The sequence below is a fragment of the Echiichthys vipera genome (assembly GCF_963691815.1).
Source record: "Echiichthys vipera genome assembly, chromosome: 11".
NCBI classification, from domain to species: domain Eukaryota; kingdom Metazoa; phylum Chordata; class Actinopteri; order Perciformes; family Trachinidae; genus Echiichthys; species Echiichthys vipera.
In genome coordinates, this window is record NC_139836.1 from 29905253 (window position 1) to 29924470 (window position 19218).

General features: G+C 43.3%; 1 protein-coding gene across 1 annotated transcript in view; it reads right to left on the reverse strand.

Moving 5' to 3' along the window:
• Positions 1-10034: 10034 nt before the first annotated feature.
• pitx3 (paired-like homeodomain 3) overlaps positions 10035-19218 on the reverse strand; it is a 33745-nt gene continuing 24561 nt past the window's right edge. The window contains exon 4 of the mRNA XM_083923324.1: positions 10035-10938. Within this exon, the coding sequence (XP_083779450.1) occupies positions 10378-10938 (561 nt within the window). The 3' untranslated portion in view covers positions 10035-10377. The remainder of the gene's footprint in view (positions 10939-19218) is intronic.

Genomic DNA, 19218 nt, shown 5'->3' on the forward strand with positions numbered 1-19218 from the left:
ACAGACACCTCTACAGTGTCCTTCACGCCTGACCTGGTAAAAAGACAGCTGACAAGACTCCATTCTTGCAAAGCTGTGGGCGTATGTCCCAGGGTGCTTAAAGCCTGTGCCCCCCAGCTGTGAGGAGTACTAAGTCATGTCTTCTGCCTGAACTTGCACCTCCAGAGAGTCCCTGTGTTGTGGAAGATGTCCGGCCTCGTGCCTGTGCCGAAGAGGCTTCGCCCCAGTGGCCCTCAGGACTAAAGACCATTTCACACTTGGTTGCGAACCAATCCAGTGAGTGCTGAAGGTCTCTGACCGACAACGTCATCAGGACCAAGTCATCTGCAAAAAGCAGAGACGGGATCCTCAGCCCACCTAACTGCAACTCCACACCACGACTATGCCTTGATATCCTGTCAATGAAAATCACAAACAGGATTGGTGACAAGGCGAACCCCTGATGGAGGCCAACCCCCACGGGAACCAATCCAACTTACTGCTGAGGATTCGGACACAGCTCTCGCTTTGAATGTACAGAGATTGGATGGCCCTCAGAATTGACCCCCTCACCCCATACTCCCGCAGAACCTCCCACAGTATCTCCGGGGACCCAATCATATCCCTTCTCCAGATCCACAAAGCCCATGTAGACCGGATGGGCATACTCTCAGGCCCCCTTCAGGATCCTTGCAAGAGTGAAGAGCTGGTCCGTTGTTCCACATCCAGGGCGGGATCCACATTGTTCCTCTTCAATCTGAGGTTCGACTATAGGACGACCCCTCCTTTCCAGTACCTTGGAGTAGACTTTACCAGGGAGGCTGAGTAGTGTGATACCCCTGTAATTGGCACACACCCTCTGGTCCCCCTTTTTGAACAGGGGAACCACCACCCCGGTCTGCCACTCCCTTGGCACTGTCCCAGACTTCCACGCAATTTTGAAGAGACGTGTCAACCAAGACAGCCTCTCCCAACCCACCGCTTTCAGCATTTCTGGACAAATCTCATCAATAGCTGGAGCTTTTCCACTGTGGAGTTATTTGACTACCCCAGTGACATCCGCCAGAGATATTGACAATGATTCCCCATCAGCCTCCAGCTCTGCCTCTGCAGTAGAGGGCATGTTAGTCGGACTAAGGAGTTCCTCAAAAGGCTCCTTCCACCGCCCGATTACCGTGATGAGGTCACCAGCGTCCCGTCCTTACTGTTAACAGCTTGGACGGTTCCCCGTTTCCCCTTCCTGAGGCGCCGAATGGTTTTCCAGAAGCACCTTGGTGCCGGCCGAAAGTCCTTCACCATGACATCTCTGAACTTCTCCCACACCCCTCGCCTGAGATCACTCTGCCATGGGAGACCCTACCAGAAGCACCAGGCTCCAGACAACACAGCCCTCAGGTTCACAGGGACACACAAACCTCTCCACCACGATAAGGTGATGGTTCCCGGAGAGGGAAAATGTGGCGCGTTACTATAATTATTATCTCATTGAAGCTGTTTTCATCAGACTAACTAAACCTCTAAACAGGGCGGCAAAGACTCATCTTCCTTGGTGAGGGGGGACAAAACAACCGCATAAATGATGATTGGCTGTGGCAGGGTAAAATTTCATGCTAACAATCAGAGGAAGAGTTGGGGGGTGTAAGTAAAACTTATAGTTACTCATTAAGTTGACTACCTAATAATTTGGACTGATTTGTATGTGTTGATTGAACTTGGGTTTGTGAGTCATCAGATGGGGAAAAAAAGGAGGGGAAAAAAAGCGGGGTGACAAGTGAAAATCTATTTGCTGTGACTTTTTAGTTTCTTCCTTAAACCAAGGTAATAATCTGGAGCATATCCAAGAAGGACACCTCCAGACCGGATAAACTGAGACACAGAGGAGAACAATGGACAAACTGCTGGACATTATGGACAATGCCAGCCACCCCCTGCACACCGTCATCAGCAACCAGAGGAGCCTGTTCAGTGGACGGCTGCTCCTGCCCAAGTGTAGGACCAACAGGCTCAAGAACTCCTTTGTCCCTCAGGCCATCATCCTCTACAACTCCTGACACGGGGGGAGGAGGAATTAAAGAGGACAGAAGGGAAGGAGAGGAGAGGGAGCCACTCACTGTGGTAATAATCTACTCTTACAGACCTGGGGCCTCATGTACTAAGACTTGCGTGGCTTTCTTACTAAAACATGGCATACGCTAGAATCCAGAAACTGGCGTAAGCACAAAAAAATTCAGATGTATCAAAGTGTGCGTACGCATGGATCCAAGCACTTTTCCTTTGTACATCCCAATCAACGTGGAATTGAGCGCACATGTAGAAGTGCTAAACTCCTCCCTGTCCACGCCCCCATTTAAATATGCAAATCAATGTAAATAGGGCCTGCAACGGGGATTCCCTCTCTGCACCATCAGATTTAAACGATGAGTAAAGGTAAGAAGCGCAACTTCAACGAGTCTAAGCTCGAAATTGTATTAAATGAAGTGGAGACCCGAAGAGCTGTGTTATTTGGTAGTCTCTTTTCAGGGATAAACACAAAGAAAAAGACATTTGAGTGGGAGTGTGTGTGTGAGGCAGTGAATGCTGTGGGGTCGGAGCAGCGCACAACCACCGAAGTATCACCGCAACGGGCGAGGTGACAGGAGGGGAGGAACTGACCCCCTTTTGATCAGAGAGTGGCGGCTATTGTGGAGGACACAGCTCTAAGCGGAGTTGTGGGGGCCCATGAAGGCGACACAGATCATCTTCAAGGTAAATGTATTAAACTCAGAAATGTCATTATACTGGTCGTACAATAGGCTGCTCACATAACACATGCTCGTGCGTTAAGTTGCCAGGATATAAACACATTGACTCATGTTTAACTACTTAATTTTTTTATTATTATTTCTCAATAGACGATGAGACAGGAGAGGGCTCATCCCTCTGCACAGTGCGCCCTGGCGTCTCCACCGGCACCTCTAGCACCACGCGCCCCGGTGACTCCACCGGCACGTCCAGCACCACGCGCCCTGGCGACTCCACGCCAGCTGACGTCCGCCCGACTGGCCGTGTCCTTTCACAAGCTGTGCTGGAATCACAGGAGGAAATAGTGAGAGCTATCCGTGGCGTCAGTGATCGTCTAGATCAAATTGTCAATGCACTGGGAGATATTTATCATGCAATAAATGCACTTACAAAGTAAAGTGTGTCCTTACCTCTTTACATTGTTGAAATCAGACGCTGCCGGGCCCGTATTGCTTCACGGGGTGGGTCGAGGTTGACGGGTCCGGCATCCGGTTCCTCTGGTGGGGGGATGTGCTCTGGCAGTGGTATGCCATGGCGGTGTGCCAAGTTGTGCAGGACACCATAGGCCAGCACGATGCGGCTCACCTTCTCAGGTGTGTACAGCAGCACCCCGCCCGACCGGTCTAGACAGTGCCAGCGCCCCTTCAATAGGCCTATTGCCCCTCTCCACCACGGGAATGGCGGTCGTTGTACCTCCCCTCTTGGTCGGTGCCGGGGTTAGTGAGAGGGGTCAAAAGCCACGTTCTCAGGGGGTACACATATATATATATATATATATATATATATATATAAATATAAATAAATAAATAAAAATCACACTACTGTTCGCGGGAAAACAAACAGGACAAAACAACTTCATTACAAGGATTGACAAGACTAATCACACTTATATTAATGACTGCAGAGGTGCGCCGTGGCTACTGAAGTTTACTTTACGCACGCGTTTATTGAGACAAATACTGAACACAAGGAGAAAAGATAGCTCTGCCATTCTTTTTTCACCAGGGAAAAAAACAAATACATATATTTGAATGTGCGTGTCCAAACGGGCATTGTGCTGGTTTAAATTCGGGGCGCATTACACGGATAAATTATTTACTCACCGAGAAGCCACCCATCGCGCACCGTGCCAGCCTCCAACCTGTTACCAACCATGCTATTGGTTAGAATGAACGAGTCATGCGTTGCCAGAAACCCCAGAGTGGTCAGCACCTGTGTGGGAACGGACAACCCCTGGCTCCTGGCTGTGTGTCGTTCCAGGGCTGGCCGCAGCTCCGCGAACAGCTCCAGTAACACTGGCCTCGGCAACCTGAAACGACTCATGAGCCAGTTGTCGTCATTTGCCAACAGATCATCCCGCTCTCTTAACACCCTCTCACGTCTGATATAACCATTTGCGATGTCTTCTAACAAGGCCAAGGCTGCCATTGTTAATGCCATTTTTCATTAAATTGCGCATGCTTTTATATCCATCCTTATGATTGCAAACACGTGTGTGTTAATTTTCCATTAATGTGTCTCTGATGCGCACATTACACTGAGGATGAATTGTTTTCACATAACTAACAGTTTCCCAGCATCACCTCTAAGTGTCGCCAACGAAACAATAGCTGTAGAAACGTGCGTACGACAGCCATGAAGTTTGCGTGGCACACCGCACATTTCCACGGTCATTTCACTTTTGATACATCTGAACGTTGGCGTGGAAAATGGCATACGCCACGTTTTTGTGCGTACGCAACATTGATACATGAGGCCCCTGGACCCTTATCTTCTTTCTTTGTGCAATAACTTTATCCACCACTTAAGTGCAATAATTTAATCTTACTGCTCATTTCTGTCATATACAGTCATACATATTTTATCTTATACATTTCCTCTTCATTTAACTTATCTGATTTATCTTTCTGGGAACTTTATTTGACCTGTATTCTTACATCTACTTCATTTGACTAAGAGTATATTGTTTACTGTTTATTGTTTTTTTTTATACTTTCTGTATTTATTTAGCTAAAAGTTTATAGGTTATCCTTACTGTATTTTTTATACCTCCCTCGTGTTTTTTTAAGCTGCTGGAAACTTATTTTCCTTGCGGAAGTCATCCAAAAGGATCAATAAAGAGAAGTCTAAGTCTAGATCTCTAAGTAAGGTTGAAGCATGAGAATAATCATTTAAACATTGCAGCTAGGTCACACATCAAATTCCATCCATAATATACACATTTTGCAGTAAAAAAAAGAAATGACTACTTCCACCGGCGGAACAACTCTATTTCGCTGACAACAGCCTATTAACGGAGGCGGAGCAATACAACACTGGCTTCACTTTGCATGGAGGAGAGTTAAGTGGACAGAGCCTTGCTAGGTGAGTTAATCTCTATTTTATTTAATTTCTTTCAATTAACCGTAGGTGCAGTAAAATAAAAACAGTAACTATGTAGGTTGTGCTTTTTAATAATCTGGAAGGGCTAAATTTAGTCATTGATGAGTTAACGATAACACCCTGCTATGGTGGACAATTTAAATGACCCCCTTTGGTTAAAACGTGCAAAAAGTTAAATGTATAAATAACTGGTGTACTGTTTAAATGTGACTGTGATATTTGTTGTTTATTTCATGTGCTGCTGAATTTTTTCACTGGAGTTTTCCTCCACCCTTCAAGCCGAACAGGAGTTAGCTAGTTAGCAAATAGTTAGCCATTTTCGTGCCATATCTGCAGAATCAAGTTCAAACAACTTTATTTATCTCAAAAAGTCAATGAATATCCATTCATTGACTAGATTGAATGCTGTTCATGCTCTGCTGACAACCAGTAGACTAAACTCTAGCCGTTTCTCTCTCTCTGTCCTTTGTTTTTGTGTGGTGCATGTTTGCAGCAAGTCTGCATGAAAGCAGGGCACTCAACGGGTATAAGAGCAGAGGTGGACTTGGTCATGTTAAAACAATATATATGTAACCGGGTGGTAAAACCAGGCATGTTTGAGTTTCCAAATGAGTTATTAAATACATGGAAAATATAAAGTTTATTTCATAAGTTTATTTGTTGTTTTATTTTGACAGTGCCATTTCTATGTCAAAAACTATGTGTTAAAACTGCGAAGGCAATTGTGTTTCGCCACAGTCAGTGCTTAAATATGTTCACTAGGGGGCAGCATTTGCCCTGGGGATTTGTAACTGCGCCAAGTGCATTATGGTCTTTGTTTTGTTTTGCGTGTGGACCACGGACATATTTCGGTCAGGAAGACGGTGATTTAATGCCATTGTGTGAAGAAGGTAAAAAACTGACATATTCTGGTAAATATCACTGTATAAAACCCTTATATAGAGGTATCTGTGGATATTTGTAACCGATGACTTTGTATACCTTTGATATTTGCGGATTTTGAGTTACCGATGCAATACTGTTCAACTTCATAAACATGCTAGCAAGTGTAACGCCATGCAGTGTGATTTTGATTGTCAGAAATGTTGTGTTAAAGTTATTCTGTCTAGAGATAAAGACTGGTGAAATTTGTCGGGAATATCCACATGGCGCTAAGTGAAGTGTGTTGAAAACGTAAGTGTTTTTGGTTAATCATTTAGTGACCTTTTTGAGACTGGGGTTACGGAATGTGTGTAAATGCTAACCGGTTGTGTTTTCTGTTTGTAGTTGTGGCCACTGTCATATTTTATTTTATGGTATTTTATTTACTTTTTTTTTTGTAAACACACCCTCTGTAAAACAAAGTAGCAACTTGTGTTAATGAAATAAAGCTAAGGCTACAAGAACCCCAGAAGTAATTGTGTCCTGTGTGGCATCTAATTCCACGGGCTACATATATATATATATATACTTTGGCAACTGAGTACAGCATATAAATCTAAATTTGAGCACTGATGTAGTCATAAAGCAAGTTCTCTTTGTTGCAAAAATATTTGTTATTTCTTTGAGTTTCTATTCAAAATAAAAGTCTGAGCATTTTAGTCTAGTTTTAGTCGACGAAAATTGTATATTAGTTTCTTTTTAGTAATGCAATTATCTTTAATCAATATAATAAAAGAACCTAGTAGTATTTACGAAACCAACATTTTATTTTAGCCAAACCCATGCAGTTATCTTTAGTTTACATGCATGTACAGGTCAAGAAGAAGTAATCCAATTTATGTTGATGCTAAATTCAGTTCAGTGTGATTTGCTCTGTTTCCACAACACATTCCGTTTTGCTTTCCACGTCTATGTAATGAAAGTGTTTCTTCTTTTCTCCCAAACTCGAGCCCCTGCTGGTGTCACACTTTGTTCTCATTTTTCTTTATTTGTAGTTAACCCTAACTCTAACGTTAACTGTGACCCACAGCAGCAGCAGCCTCAGAATCTAAATAATGCGCGTGTGAGGATCGAGGAAGTGACGTCGCCCAGACGCGAGACTGGGAGAAAACTACAAAATAATAATAATAATAACGTGACTAAATGAGACGAAACAACATTATTTCGTCTCGTTTTCGTCAACGAAAATGAAGAGACATTTCGTCTCGTTTTTATTCGTCAACGAAATTTCATTATATATTTAGTCTTAGTCATCGTCACATGCACAGCATTTACGTTGCGTCTCGTCTAGTTTTCGCCACGTGATAAAGGTTCGTTGACGACAATATTTCGTCACCATTTTCGTTGACGAAAGCAACACTACCTACAGCTCTATACTGCTCTTATTTTTCCTTCACTCATGCCCTTTTCTCTGCTTTTTTGTTGTCTATCTGCTTCCGTTAATCGCAGAGTTCCGAAGAATTGTCGCCAAAGACCTGCTGGAGTCCTTTCTGGGTGGATTTGATGTGTTGGTGCCCAGTCTTCTACAACTGTACAAAGCAGCTGCTGCCTCAGGCAGGAGGTTGGCCCTGAGCAGCATTCTGAATTGTCTTCAAAAGGAGGTATGTACAGTGGAGATATTTCCAAAGCATATTAAGATTAGGATTCTAGCTTGTGTATTGCATTCACCCACTATTACCTGTTTTTTTAGGACTGAACAGCTGTCCTACTTGGTCTCCCGCATTGAACTTCAGATGATTCCACCAACATCATCAGGATGTGTGATGTAAGAAACTATATTCACACATTTTATAGTACACTCTATAGATTTAGTTTTAAACAGGACTAAGGCGACATTTGTCATGTTCATAAGGGGTATTACCATACTCATCATTTTCCTCACAATGTTCTTTCATTTCAAATCCAATGTATATAACATTAAATTATTAAAACACAAACTATAACACTGTCAGGTGGTATTAGTTTTGAAAATACATTTTTGGATCCTACAGGTATTACTGTATTAGCCAGGACAGCTATTACATTATTGGTCAAGTTCTGACATTACTGGGTTTTATTATATTTGCAAGAGTTATTTTATTTATCATCGGTTGATACCACAGCCTTTCAGTCCCATTATTTTATCACTCACCAATTAGACAGAGCCTTAATTTAACAGAATGGCCATGATGATTTAAACTTGAACATGTAAGTTAAGATCTTTATGTCCTCATGGTGAAACCCTTGATGTGATAATGGGAGGGATGGAAGTTGGACTACTGATAGGGCATGAAGGCCCTCTACAGGATGCATTTCCTTTGGAAGTCTTTCATGTCGCTTTGGTAGCAGAGGAGAAGATAGATCATCCTACATGGCATCAGAGATGTGCTCTCTGGCTTTGCCAAGCTACTGGGAGCCATCTACTGCCTTAATCTTGAGTTATCTGCAAAATATGAGGTACACCTTTGAGTTCCTTCAGAAGGTCATCATGAGCATTAAACCAGACCAATACTCAGCAAGAGTTGAAATAACCATATAATGCCAAAATGGTTGTTTATTCAACAAGCTAAGAAAAGTTCTTGTGGTGATGTTTAATATTTTTTTGTTACAGGTAATTAATTTAGAAACGCAATAGATACTTATCATAGTAACTAGTTACTTTTATAATTTGAAACTCGGTAACTACTTCAGTTACTTTTTGGGAGATAAAAAAAAACACATGCCCCACACAACTTTCTCACTAGATTTAGCAACATTTCAGACCTTCTTAGCAACTTTATTTATACAAGGCGACTAGCGTCAAATTTAGCGACTTATTCAGACCATCAGGGAAAAAGGGAGAAACCTATGGTAATTCATTCTCCCTATCTCCTCTTACACAGCAGACACTCAGTAGGGGACCACCCTAATGACGAGATATTTCAAAGAAGTGATTTAAAATGTGACTTCGCAGAATTTACATAGAAATCAGTGTAAAGAAAAGACAACATTGGTGGAAATGTCAGAGCAATAAACACTTGCAGGGCCTGATGGGCTGCTAACCCCCCGTTTGTGGCTCCACTGGGACACCTCGCTCCTTAAGGCCCTTATTTAATCCTGGCCCTGCTGCAGCTTCTGCGTCTGTGAATTCCTACTGTGTTACTGGATAGCCTGTGGTAACCACTTGGAGTGTAGGTCAAACATATCAGTGAGCAGCCATCGGGGACATCTATATTTCCCTACCTCTGTCCCTTCAGCGAGCTACTCTCTTTTATCGTTGCATAAGGGTTGCCATGGAAGTGAGTCTGGGTTTCCCTGGTGTTGTGCTCATTGTTGTGGGAACACTGTGTTTTCGCTTGTGTCACTCAAATGACATCAGAGATGTGAAAGGACATGTACTGTTACGTCAATGTCAAAGTCCATTTGTAGTTCATAAAAACTGATCCTTTAATTGGTTCTTTAATGAGACAAAGCAGGCTACACCAGGAAAAAAAAGCTTGTTTTTTTGTTATGACAACTGCACTCTTACATACATTTTTTACAGTCATGGACTCCCTTTGTAAAACACCACACAATTCTATATACTCAATGGCTTTTTAGAGTTTTGCTAGAAAAATCTTGCTGATATTCTGGTATGTGTAAGTAAATTGTTTTTGTGTTTAACCGCTTGAGGTTGTGTTCACTTTCCAGGACTGTCCTCCTCTTGCCCATCCGAGCTGACCTTTAACAGATGACCTTCCAACGGGAGAAGAATTCACAACAAAGTTTAAAGCTCCTAAAGGATGTGCTCATAGTACATAAATCGAGGGCCTTTGCTTTTGAAGAACATGCTTTTCTCATCTTTAAAGTACGTTTTCATATATTTTTTGTCACACAAAACAAAAAAGTCCATTATATACATCCTCCATTCTCCCACATTGTGACCACAGGTCCCTTTTCCTGCGACAATAGCAAAAATCACATTTGATGTTTTCAGGCCAAGATGTTGACCACCAGTCCAGTTGAAGCATCCGTGTTTTATTTAATTTTGGTTTCTACGTTTACTCTAATCATGCAGCTCAAAAGAAGGAAACAAATGATAATGGATATAATCTTTAAAAATCCTTTGAAGCAGTTGGTCAGTTCAGCGACAAAGTCTCACAAACTGGAAAGAATCCCTTTGAATCACAGTGGTCCATCTGAGCATGTCTATTGGTTGTGTCAGTTTTAAATTATTCTCACTGTGTACCATCAGAAGACGATCAGCTAGTCTGAAGCACATCTGGCAGTTTACAGATGGAAGTCAAGAGATGTGAAGTGGGGTAATAGTGGGCCTACAGCTGGTCAGTTGGATCAGGGGTTGTCGAAGTTCCTTCTTCATACCGGCCGGTCAACAGCATATTGGCAGGGGCTCAGGTTGGAGACGGGATTCTGAACTGCCGGATAAGCAAAGTTGGTGTGCTGCTTGGCCTTGAGCCGCAGGCTGGCCAGGCTGGAGTTGCAGGTGTCTCTGTACATGTAGGGACTGGCTGTGGCGGCATAGGGGCAAGTGGCCGCAGTCACCGCTACTGAGTTGAGTGCAGTGGGGCTGTTGAGGTTGCCCAGGTTGTTGAGCCCCGTTGTGGGAACCCCGGCCACCGCTGAGGGCACCATGCTAGAGGCCATGTTCATGGAGGGGATGGAGCTGGGAGGAGAGAACATGGGCTGGGATGATAGGGGGCTTACATTCATTGAGTTAAAGAACGGGAAGCTCTTGGCTGAGAGTGGGCTGCTTGCTAGGCTCTTGGTGGCCCAATTGTTGTAGGAGTAGCCCGTGTACATGTCATCATAGGGCTGCATGAGTCCATTGAACTGGGCACCAAAGCCATTTTTGCACAGCTCTGCCTGCTGGTTCCTCTCTCGCTTTCTCCACTTAGCACGGCGGTTCTTGAACCATACCTAGGGAAGCCAAAGGAAGAAGAATAATTTCAGTGTAGAGTCTTTATTCTTTCAGCCCTCTTTGAACCCTGATGCTTCCCTTAAAGCCCCTAAAAACTTAGTCCTCATACCTCATACTGTTTTACTTCAAAACAGAAGTATATCAGAAGTATTTGACATCATCTTTTTCAAACTGAGCCTCACCCACCTTCAACCAGTGAGTAGAGCACAGAGAAAAACAAATATAGATATCGCTGATGTGAAATAACCATACTGTACTTACTGTATTAGTAAGAAGCTTATATTTAAAACAAAATGTATTTTCAGAGTCTTTACTGTTTTTATTAGGTCTCTTCAAATGTGTATGTCACTGGATTCCCACACATATTCATTGACACTATTTCAAAACTTTTCCATGACTTTTCAAGGATTTATAATAAAATATCCATGACCACGCAGAGAACTGTATAGTATACTTTACTCCAAATGTTAATTATTGTATGAAAATGAAACAGCAACCCTTTTCAATCTCTAATAGTGGGTTATTTTCATATTCACTTTAGATACTTACTACAGCCCTTATTTTTATATTTTTAAATTCTTTACAAGCATTCTGGCACTGGCTTTACAACATGAGGTGAACCAAAGTTGTACTTTCACTGTACTCTTAATGCATTTGATTATAAACTAACTTATGGATGTCTGAATAACAATGTCATAACATGGGTACATAGCCTACTACACAATATTTCTTGACAATTTCTCTCAGTCGGTCATGAGAGAGCCATGAAATGTACACATTCTTCAAACACATCGGATTAATTTCAGCTTGTTGGCCAACATGGAGGGAGAGGCGTAAACATGGGGCAAAAATAAAAAAAATTTACGTGATGGTAAACAAAATCATGTCATGCATCATTACATCGACAGTTACAGAACATAAATACCCACAGCAGATATCTATGGTCAATTTTATTACACAAAACAAAATTCCTTGACTTTTCCAAGCCTAGAAATGAGATTTTGACTTTTTTTCCCCCAAATCATTTTATTGAATTCTACAGACAAGTACACAACCAAAAGTAGAATAGTTTACATAGTGTTGGCTTTAAGGTGAAAAAAACAGACAAGAACAGAAAAACGGCAACATGGATCCAGTTATCCCTCCCAACAACCCACGTCAGACACGGTCACAATAACCAACCAAGTAACCGAAAAACATGTAACATAAGTAGATAGGTAAAGTTAAAATAAATAAATAAATAATAGCAAGAATAAATAAAGTAATTCAAGACAGAGAAAAACAAAAAAAAGAAGAAAAGAGTAGGGGTGGGGGGGTCTCTCCTTCCCAGCCCTGAGGGGCTCCAGTGCGGCTGACCACAGTGTCAGACGTGGTATCCTTCAGCCTACGTACTGTGGCCTGTCAGTGAGGTAGTCTCTGAACCAGTGCACCAGATAGGGGTCCACTCCCATCCTGAAGTTTGTCCTGAAGTATAGGGGGCTGGATGGTATTAAAGGCACTGGAGAAGTCCAAGAAGAGAATCCTCGCTGTGCCGCTTCCCCTATCCAGATGGGAGTTGACTCAGTGCAGCATGTAGAGGTTGGCATCCTCTACATGTCATTTAGCTCACTGGGCCTGTTCTTCTTAGGAACCGGACGATGTCTTCCAGAGGGTAGGCACTCTCCCTATCTGCAGGCTAAGGTTGAAGATCCGTTGTAGTGGTTCCCCCAGTTCTGCAGCGCAGGTCGTAAGTAGTCCTGGACACACTTTATCCGGGCCTGCTGCTTTCCTGGGCTGGTGTGGTGTCAGGGGGGAGGTGTGTAGAGGGAAGAAGGGGATATGGCAGCAGTGAGGGTGGGGGTGGGGGGGACAAGGGCTGGTTAAACCTGTTGAAGAAGTCATTCTGCTCATTCTCCCTCTCCATTGTCCCCCCTGAAGCTCTGGTCTTTGTGTTGTGACCTGGGATGGTGCTCTTACCTTTCCAGACCTCCCTGATGTTGTTCTTCCTCAGCTTCTGCTCCACCTTTCTGCTGTAGCTGTCCTTAGCTTCCAACACACAGTGTTTCACCTTCTGCTGTGCTGCCTTCATGGTCTCCCGGTCCCTGCTCCTGAAAGCAGCCTTCTTCTTATTAAGGACAGCCTTAACTTCCCGTGATACCCATGGCTTGTTATTAGGGTAACAGCAGACAGTCTTGACAGGGGAGACCACGTCTGCACAGAAGTTCAGGTACTCCATCAGACAATGTGTCACCCCCTCTATGTCCTCACCATGCGGTTGATTAGCACATCCCAGACTGTGGTGTTGTAACAGTCTCTCCGTGCACTTTCCATCTTCGGGGACCACCTCCTGATGATGTGAGTTGTCACCTGCTGTTTTTGGACCAGGGAGGTATATAGTGGCTATAGGTGAACCAGGTTCTGATCAGACTTCCCCAGTGGGGGGAGGGGAGTCGCTCTGTATGCATCCCTTACATTAGCATACAGGAGATCAATTGTCTTGTTGTTTCTGGTGGGACAGTCTACATCCTGGTAAAAAAACAGCCAAGGTCGAGCCAAGTTGCATGATTAAAGTACCCAGAGATGATCATAAATGCCTCAGGGTGCTGTGTCTGCAGCCTTGCACTGAGTGGATCTTGTCACAGGCAGTGACTGCGTACGCTCTAGGAGGAATGTAAACATAGACGGAGATCACGTGACTGAACTCCCTCGGCAGGTAATATGGTCATAGGCTAACAGCTAGCAGCTTGAGGTCCCGGCAACAAGAGATATATCCTGGGTTACACCAGCGGTTGTTCACATACATGATGTTTCCCCCACCTTTGCTTTTTCCGCTCGCTTCTGTGTCTCTGTTGGCTCTCACAGCAGTGAATCCCCGCAGGTCCACAATAGCATCCGGTACGAGGTGGTTGTATCTGCAAAGATGAACAAGCAGCTCTCACGGTAGATCCGCTGGTTCTTGGTGATCTTGATATTGTTCGGCAGCGAGTTCAAATTCCCCTTGATTACGGAGGGAATCGATTGCTTGTAGCGCCTCCGATTCTCCACTCGCTCTGCCTTTAGCTTCGCCCCAGCCTCGCAGCCCCTGGGTCTCCTCCTCAGCTCCGCCAGGATGGGGTGTCGTATCCCAGCTGGTCCCTTTGTGTGTAGAGCCTGCAGTTCCTCTCTTGAGTGTTTGAGAAGACTGGCTCTTTGTTGCATTTTAAAGTTAGAAATATCCATACGATATATATAAAACACACAATCTTAGTTATGCGGCTGCTTTCTACTGTAACTGTTTAGCACAGTCAATAATGTCCTGCTGCAGAACTCTGGCCCCCTTCAACACTGGGGTAGAAAATCAACGCTAGGGGTCTCTCAATCAAAACATGATGCCGTCATGAACTAAATTGTGTGGGATAACGGGAGTTTTACATTAGTCTTTATTGCTGATGAAAATCTCAGGTAGAAATCATGTTTACAGACAAGTGAATGTATTAAAGTTTATTCAGTGTTTGTCATTTCATTCTACTGAAGATATACAGTGTATACTAGTACAGACCAAAAGTTTGGACACACCTTCTCATTCAAAGAGTTTTCTTTATTTCCATGACTGACAATTGTAGATTCACACTGAAGGCATCAAAACTATGAATTAACACGTGGAATTATATACTTAAAAAAGTGTGAAACAACTGAAAATATGTCTTATATTCTAGGTTCTTCAAAGTAGCCACCTTTTGCTTTGATTACTGCTTCGCACACTCTTGGCATTCTCTTGATTAGTTTCAAGAGGTAGTCACCTGAAATGGTCTTCCAACAGTCTTGAAGGAGTTCCCAGAGATGATTAGCACTTGTTGGCCCTTTTGCCTTCACTCTGCGGTCCAGCTCACCCCAAACCACTCGATTGGGTTCAGGTCCGGTGACTGCAGGTCATCTGGCGCAGCAACCCAACACTCTTCTTCTTGGTCAAATAGCCCTTACACAGCCTGGAGGTGTGTTTGGGGTCATTGTCGTGTTGAAAAATAAATGATGGTCCAACTAAACGCAAAAACAGATGGAATAGCATGCCGCTGCAAGATGCTGTGGTAAGCATACTGGTTCAGTATGCCTTCAATTTTAAATAAATCCCCAACAGTGTCACCAGCAAAGCACCCCCAAACTATCACACCACCTCCTCCATGCTTCACGGTGGGAACCAGGCATGTAGAGTCCATCCGTTCAGCTTTTCTGCGTCGCACAGAGACACGGTGGTTGGAACCAAAGATCCCAAATTTGGACTCATCAGACTAAAGAACAGATTTCCACTGGTCTAATGTCCATTCCTTGTGTTCTTTAGCCCAAACAAGTCTCTTCTGCTTGTTGCCTGTTCTTAGCAGTGGTTTCCTAGCCTGTATTCTACCATGAAGGCCTGATTCACACAGTCTCCTCTTAACAGTTGTTCTAGAGATGTGTCTGCTGCTAGAACTCTGTGTGGCATTGACCTGGTCTCTAATCTGAGCTGCTGTTAACCTGCGATTTCTGAGGCTAGTGACTCGGATTAATTTATCCTCCATAGCAGATGTGACTCTTGGTCTTCCTTTCCAGGGGCGGTCCTCTTGTGAGCCAGTTTCTTTGGGGCGCTTGATGGTTTTCGCGACTGCACTCCAATTCTTAAAGTACTGATGGCCACTCGTTTTTCTTTACTTAGCTGCTTTTTTCTTGCCATAACACAAATTCTAACAGTCTATTCAGTGGGACTATCAGCTGTGTATCCACCTGACTTCTACACAACACAACTGATGGTCCCAACCCCATTTATAAGGCAAGAAATCGCACTTATTGAACCTGACAGGGCACACCTGTGAAGTGAAAACCATTTTAGGTGACTACCTCTTGAAGCTCATCAAGAGAATGCAGAGTGTGTGCAAAGCAGTAATCAGAGCAAAAGGTGGCTACTTTGAAGAATCTAGAATATAAGGCGTATTTTCAGTTGTTTTACACTTTTTTGTTAATATGTGTTAATTCATAGTTTTGATGCCTTCAGTGTGAATCTACAATGTCAATAGTCATGAAAAGAAAGGAAAATCATTGAATGAGACGGTGTGTCCAAACTTTTGGCCTGTAGAGTGTGTGTGTGTGTGTGTGTGTGTGTGTGTGTGTGTGTGTGTGTGTGTGTGTGTGTGTGTGTGTGTGTGTGTGTGTGTGTGTGTGTGTGTGTGTGTGTGTGTGTGTGTGTGTGTGTGTGTGTGTGTGTGTGTGTGTGTGTGTGGGTGGGTGGGGGGCATGGGGGAATTAGCAAACTAGCTAACATTCGTTGTAAAATTTAAAAACTCAGTGGCTAAGCATGCTCAGTGGCGTGCACAGACTTTTTGAAGGGCAGAGGCGAAAAGAAAAAAAAAAGGCCACATACAGCACATCCTCGCCACTGAAGAGGGCACTTAAGCATGCGGTTTGGCTCTTAGAGGGCAGTTTAGCACACGTTTTGGCTTCTAGAGGGGCACTTTAGCATGCATTTTGGTTGTCATCAGAGCACTTAAGCACGCATTTTGGTTGCCATGAGGGCACTTTAGCATGCGTTTTGGCCCCCTAGAGGGCACTTTAGCATGCGTTTCGGTTGCCATAAGGGCACTTAGCACACGTTTTGGCTCCTAGAGAGAACATTAGCATGTGTTTTGGCTCGTGTGGTTGCCCCCCCTGCCCCCTCCCTGTGCACACCAGTGCTAATGCTTTATCCACAGTCTGTGCTAGCTAGTTAACTTGCTTAATGATACCAAATGAGTCAACTACCCATACTGTAGCTACATAATGGGGCAAACTCTGTTCTCTAATTACTTTAGAATGTTGTGTGTGTGGAACGTTGTTTAACTTTAATTCTATGTTGTATCAAATTCATGCCACTGTATACAAGGGAAGCGTACCTATGTTCCCAGGGTCCTTTGTTCGCCCTTTTTTTTTTACCGGGGAACATAGGTACGCATAGGTACCATTGTCCGCTTTTTAAAGAAAATGTCCGATGTTCCCTGACCGGGGAACATAGGGCCCCGGCCCTATAAGCTCAGCCACATGACTTCCACCAGTGACACCAAGACAAACAATACAACCTTTATATTAATTGTAACTTATAAATGTAGGCAACTTAACGTATAGCCATATCTTACATTAATGCAACTGTATCTATAAAACGTTTTATAATATTATTGCCGGTAAGTTCAACATAGTTTGTGGGACAGACGTTGCTGCTATAAATTACTTACGTTAAGGTTACATTACCTCACTGTAAAAGTTAGTTATATTGAAATATTAAGGTTGTATTTTTTACCTTGGTGTTATCGGTTGAGGTCATGTGGCTTATCTAAACAATTGAGGCATGCTATCGCATATGAAACATCAGTTTATTCATCAAAAACTGGACTGACAAAAATAAACCTAACATAAATGCAGAGTAGCATGATTTTTATCAACTTCTCTTTACACGCAGATATGGCTGCAGAGTAAACACTGGCTTCACAGAGAAAGAAACAAAAACATCTCTGGTGAACTGGCGGGGGTTTTTTGTGTCAACCTTTTTTTTCAGAGCAGAGAGAGACGTTGATGTGTTGATTTAACCACAGATTTAACCAGACAGATACAATTGAGAGCACACAACAGAGCGGAGCTTAGCGAGCAGTTGCCAAGAGGATTCAAAAACCCACGAAGAAGAGCGTAGTGGGAGCGTGCGTAGCGGGAGCGTGTGTAGCGTTGTGGCCGTGTGCAAGTCTCCCAGCATGCCGGGATTATACGCGCTGAGACGTAGCGCTGAGACGGACACGAGACAGGACAGCGGTCATGAAGGCTTACGCTACGTTAAACCTCATAAACTGAACGGTACACACGTGTACCGAACCGTGAAGTGCGTACCGAACGGGACAGATTTTTTCGAACCGTTCCACCCCTACTGTAGAATAATGTTATTTTTGCAATCAAGGAAAAAATAGAGTGGCTGCAGAAGGTATTTTCAAATGACTTTTTTGACTATCAGAAAGTGTTGGCAGTCAATAAAGTCTAATTTTAAAACACATATAGAGGGAGTATCCTAAATCACCTCAAATACTTTCAGGAATATCATGTGCATTTGTATCCAGAATTTTTGAAAGACACAATGATCCCAGAAAGTAAGTTAAAGTGTATCATCAAACAGTCATATTAGGCAAGGCTTATTAAAACTAATCATTGACTTATTTGAATAGTGAGATCCAATGAAAGAAATGTCAGGGAAGGGCAATCTTCACATTTGTCATTTTATGGTCCTATATTTGGAGGATATGAATTGGATTAAAGCTTTAGTGGAATTTCTAAATTGGGTTTTTAGAAATTAAAAATGTGCCAAAAATGTGTGTGTTCATCATCGTGTAAAGTTGTGAACAAACTTTTGCCCTGAATTAGACATTCATTCATCTTTCATCAGCAAACGCTGGAGCCGATCCAGCTGACATTGGGCGTGAGGCGGGGTACACCCTGGACAGGCCACCAGTCTATCCCAGGGCGCATAGAGACAAACAGAGACAGACAAACATTCACACTCACCTTCACACCTACGGGCAATTTTTAGAGTCATCAATTAACCTAACACGAGCACGTCTTTGGACTGTGGGAGGAAGCCGGAGAACCCGGAGAAAACCCACGTAGACACGGGGAGAACATGCAATTTCACACAGAAGGGCCCCAGCCTGGATTCGAACCACAAAATAATAGAAATACAGTATCTGACAGTAAGATACACACTCTTACCTGTTACTGTGTCTTGTTATTTTCTTGTTATTTTATATATAATATGTGTACCCTGCCATTCTATGGAACAAGCCTTAAGCTCTCCGCACTTTATTGTATGTTTTTGCACTTACTGTTGTCATGTCCTGTCTGCCCTGGTGGTGTCATGTTCTGTCTTGTCTGGATGTATGTCTACGCATGGGATAGCGGGGAATGTAATTTCGATTCCTTTGTATGTATAACACATGTGAAGTATTGACAATAAAACTGACTTGACTTGACTTGAAAGTCTCTGGTCATGTATCCATTTGTATTTGTTTTCCATTAAAATCATTTGCAATCAAGTGTTTTCTCTATTTCATCCTCATAAAACTTTTATAGGCCTCTCCTGTGATGATACTCAGCCGTCTCTATGCTTCCTTGGCATACATGCTGTGTATCATCCAATCCTCTGTTATTATAGTAACAGAATGCTGTTGACCATTAATATGAGTATAAAGTGCATGACTCTGAGTTTTCCATCCCACTCGGTGACAGCAGGGGAAACCCCACGCCAGAGGACAGAGGCTACCCAATCTTTTTGGTGACTCGAGGGC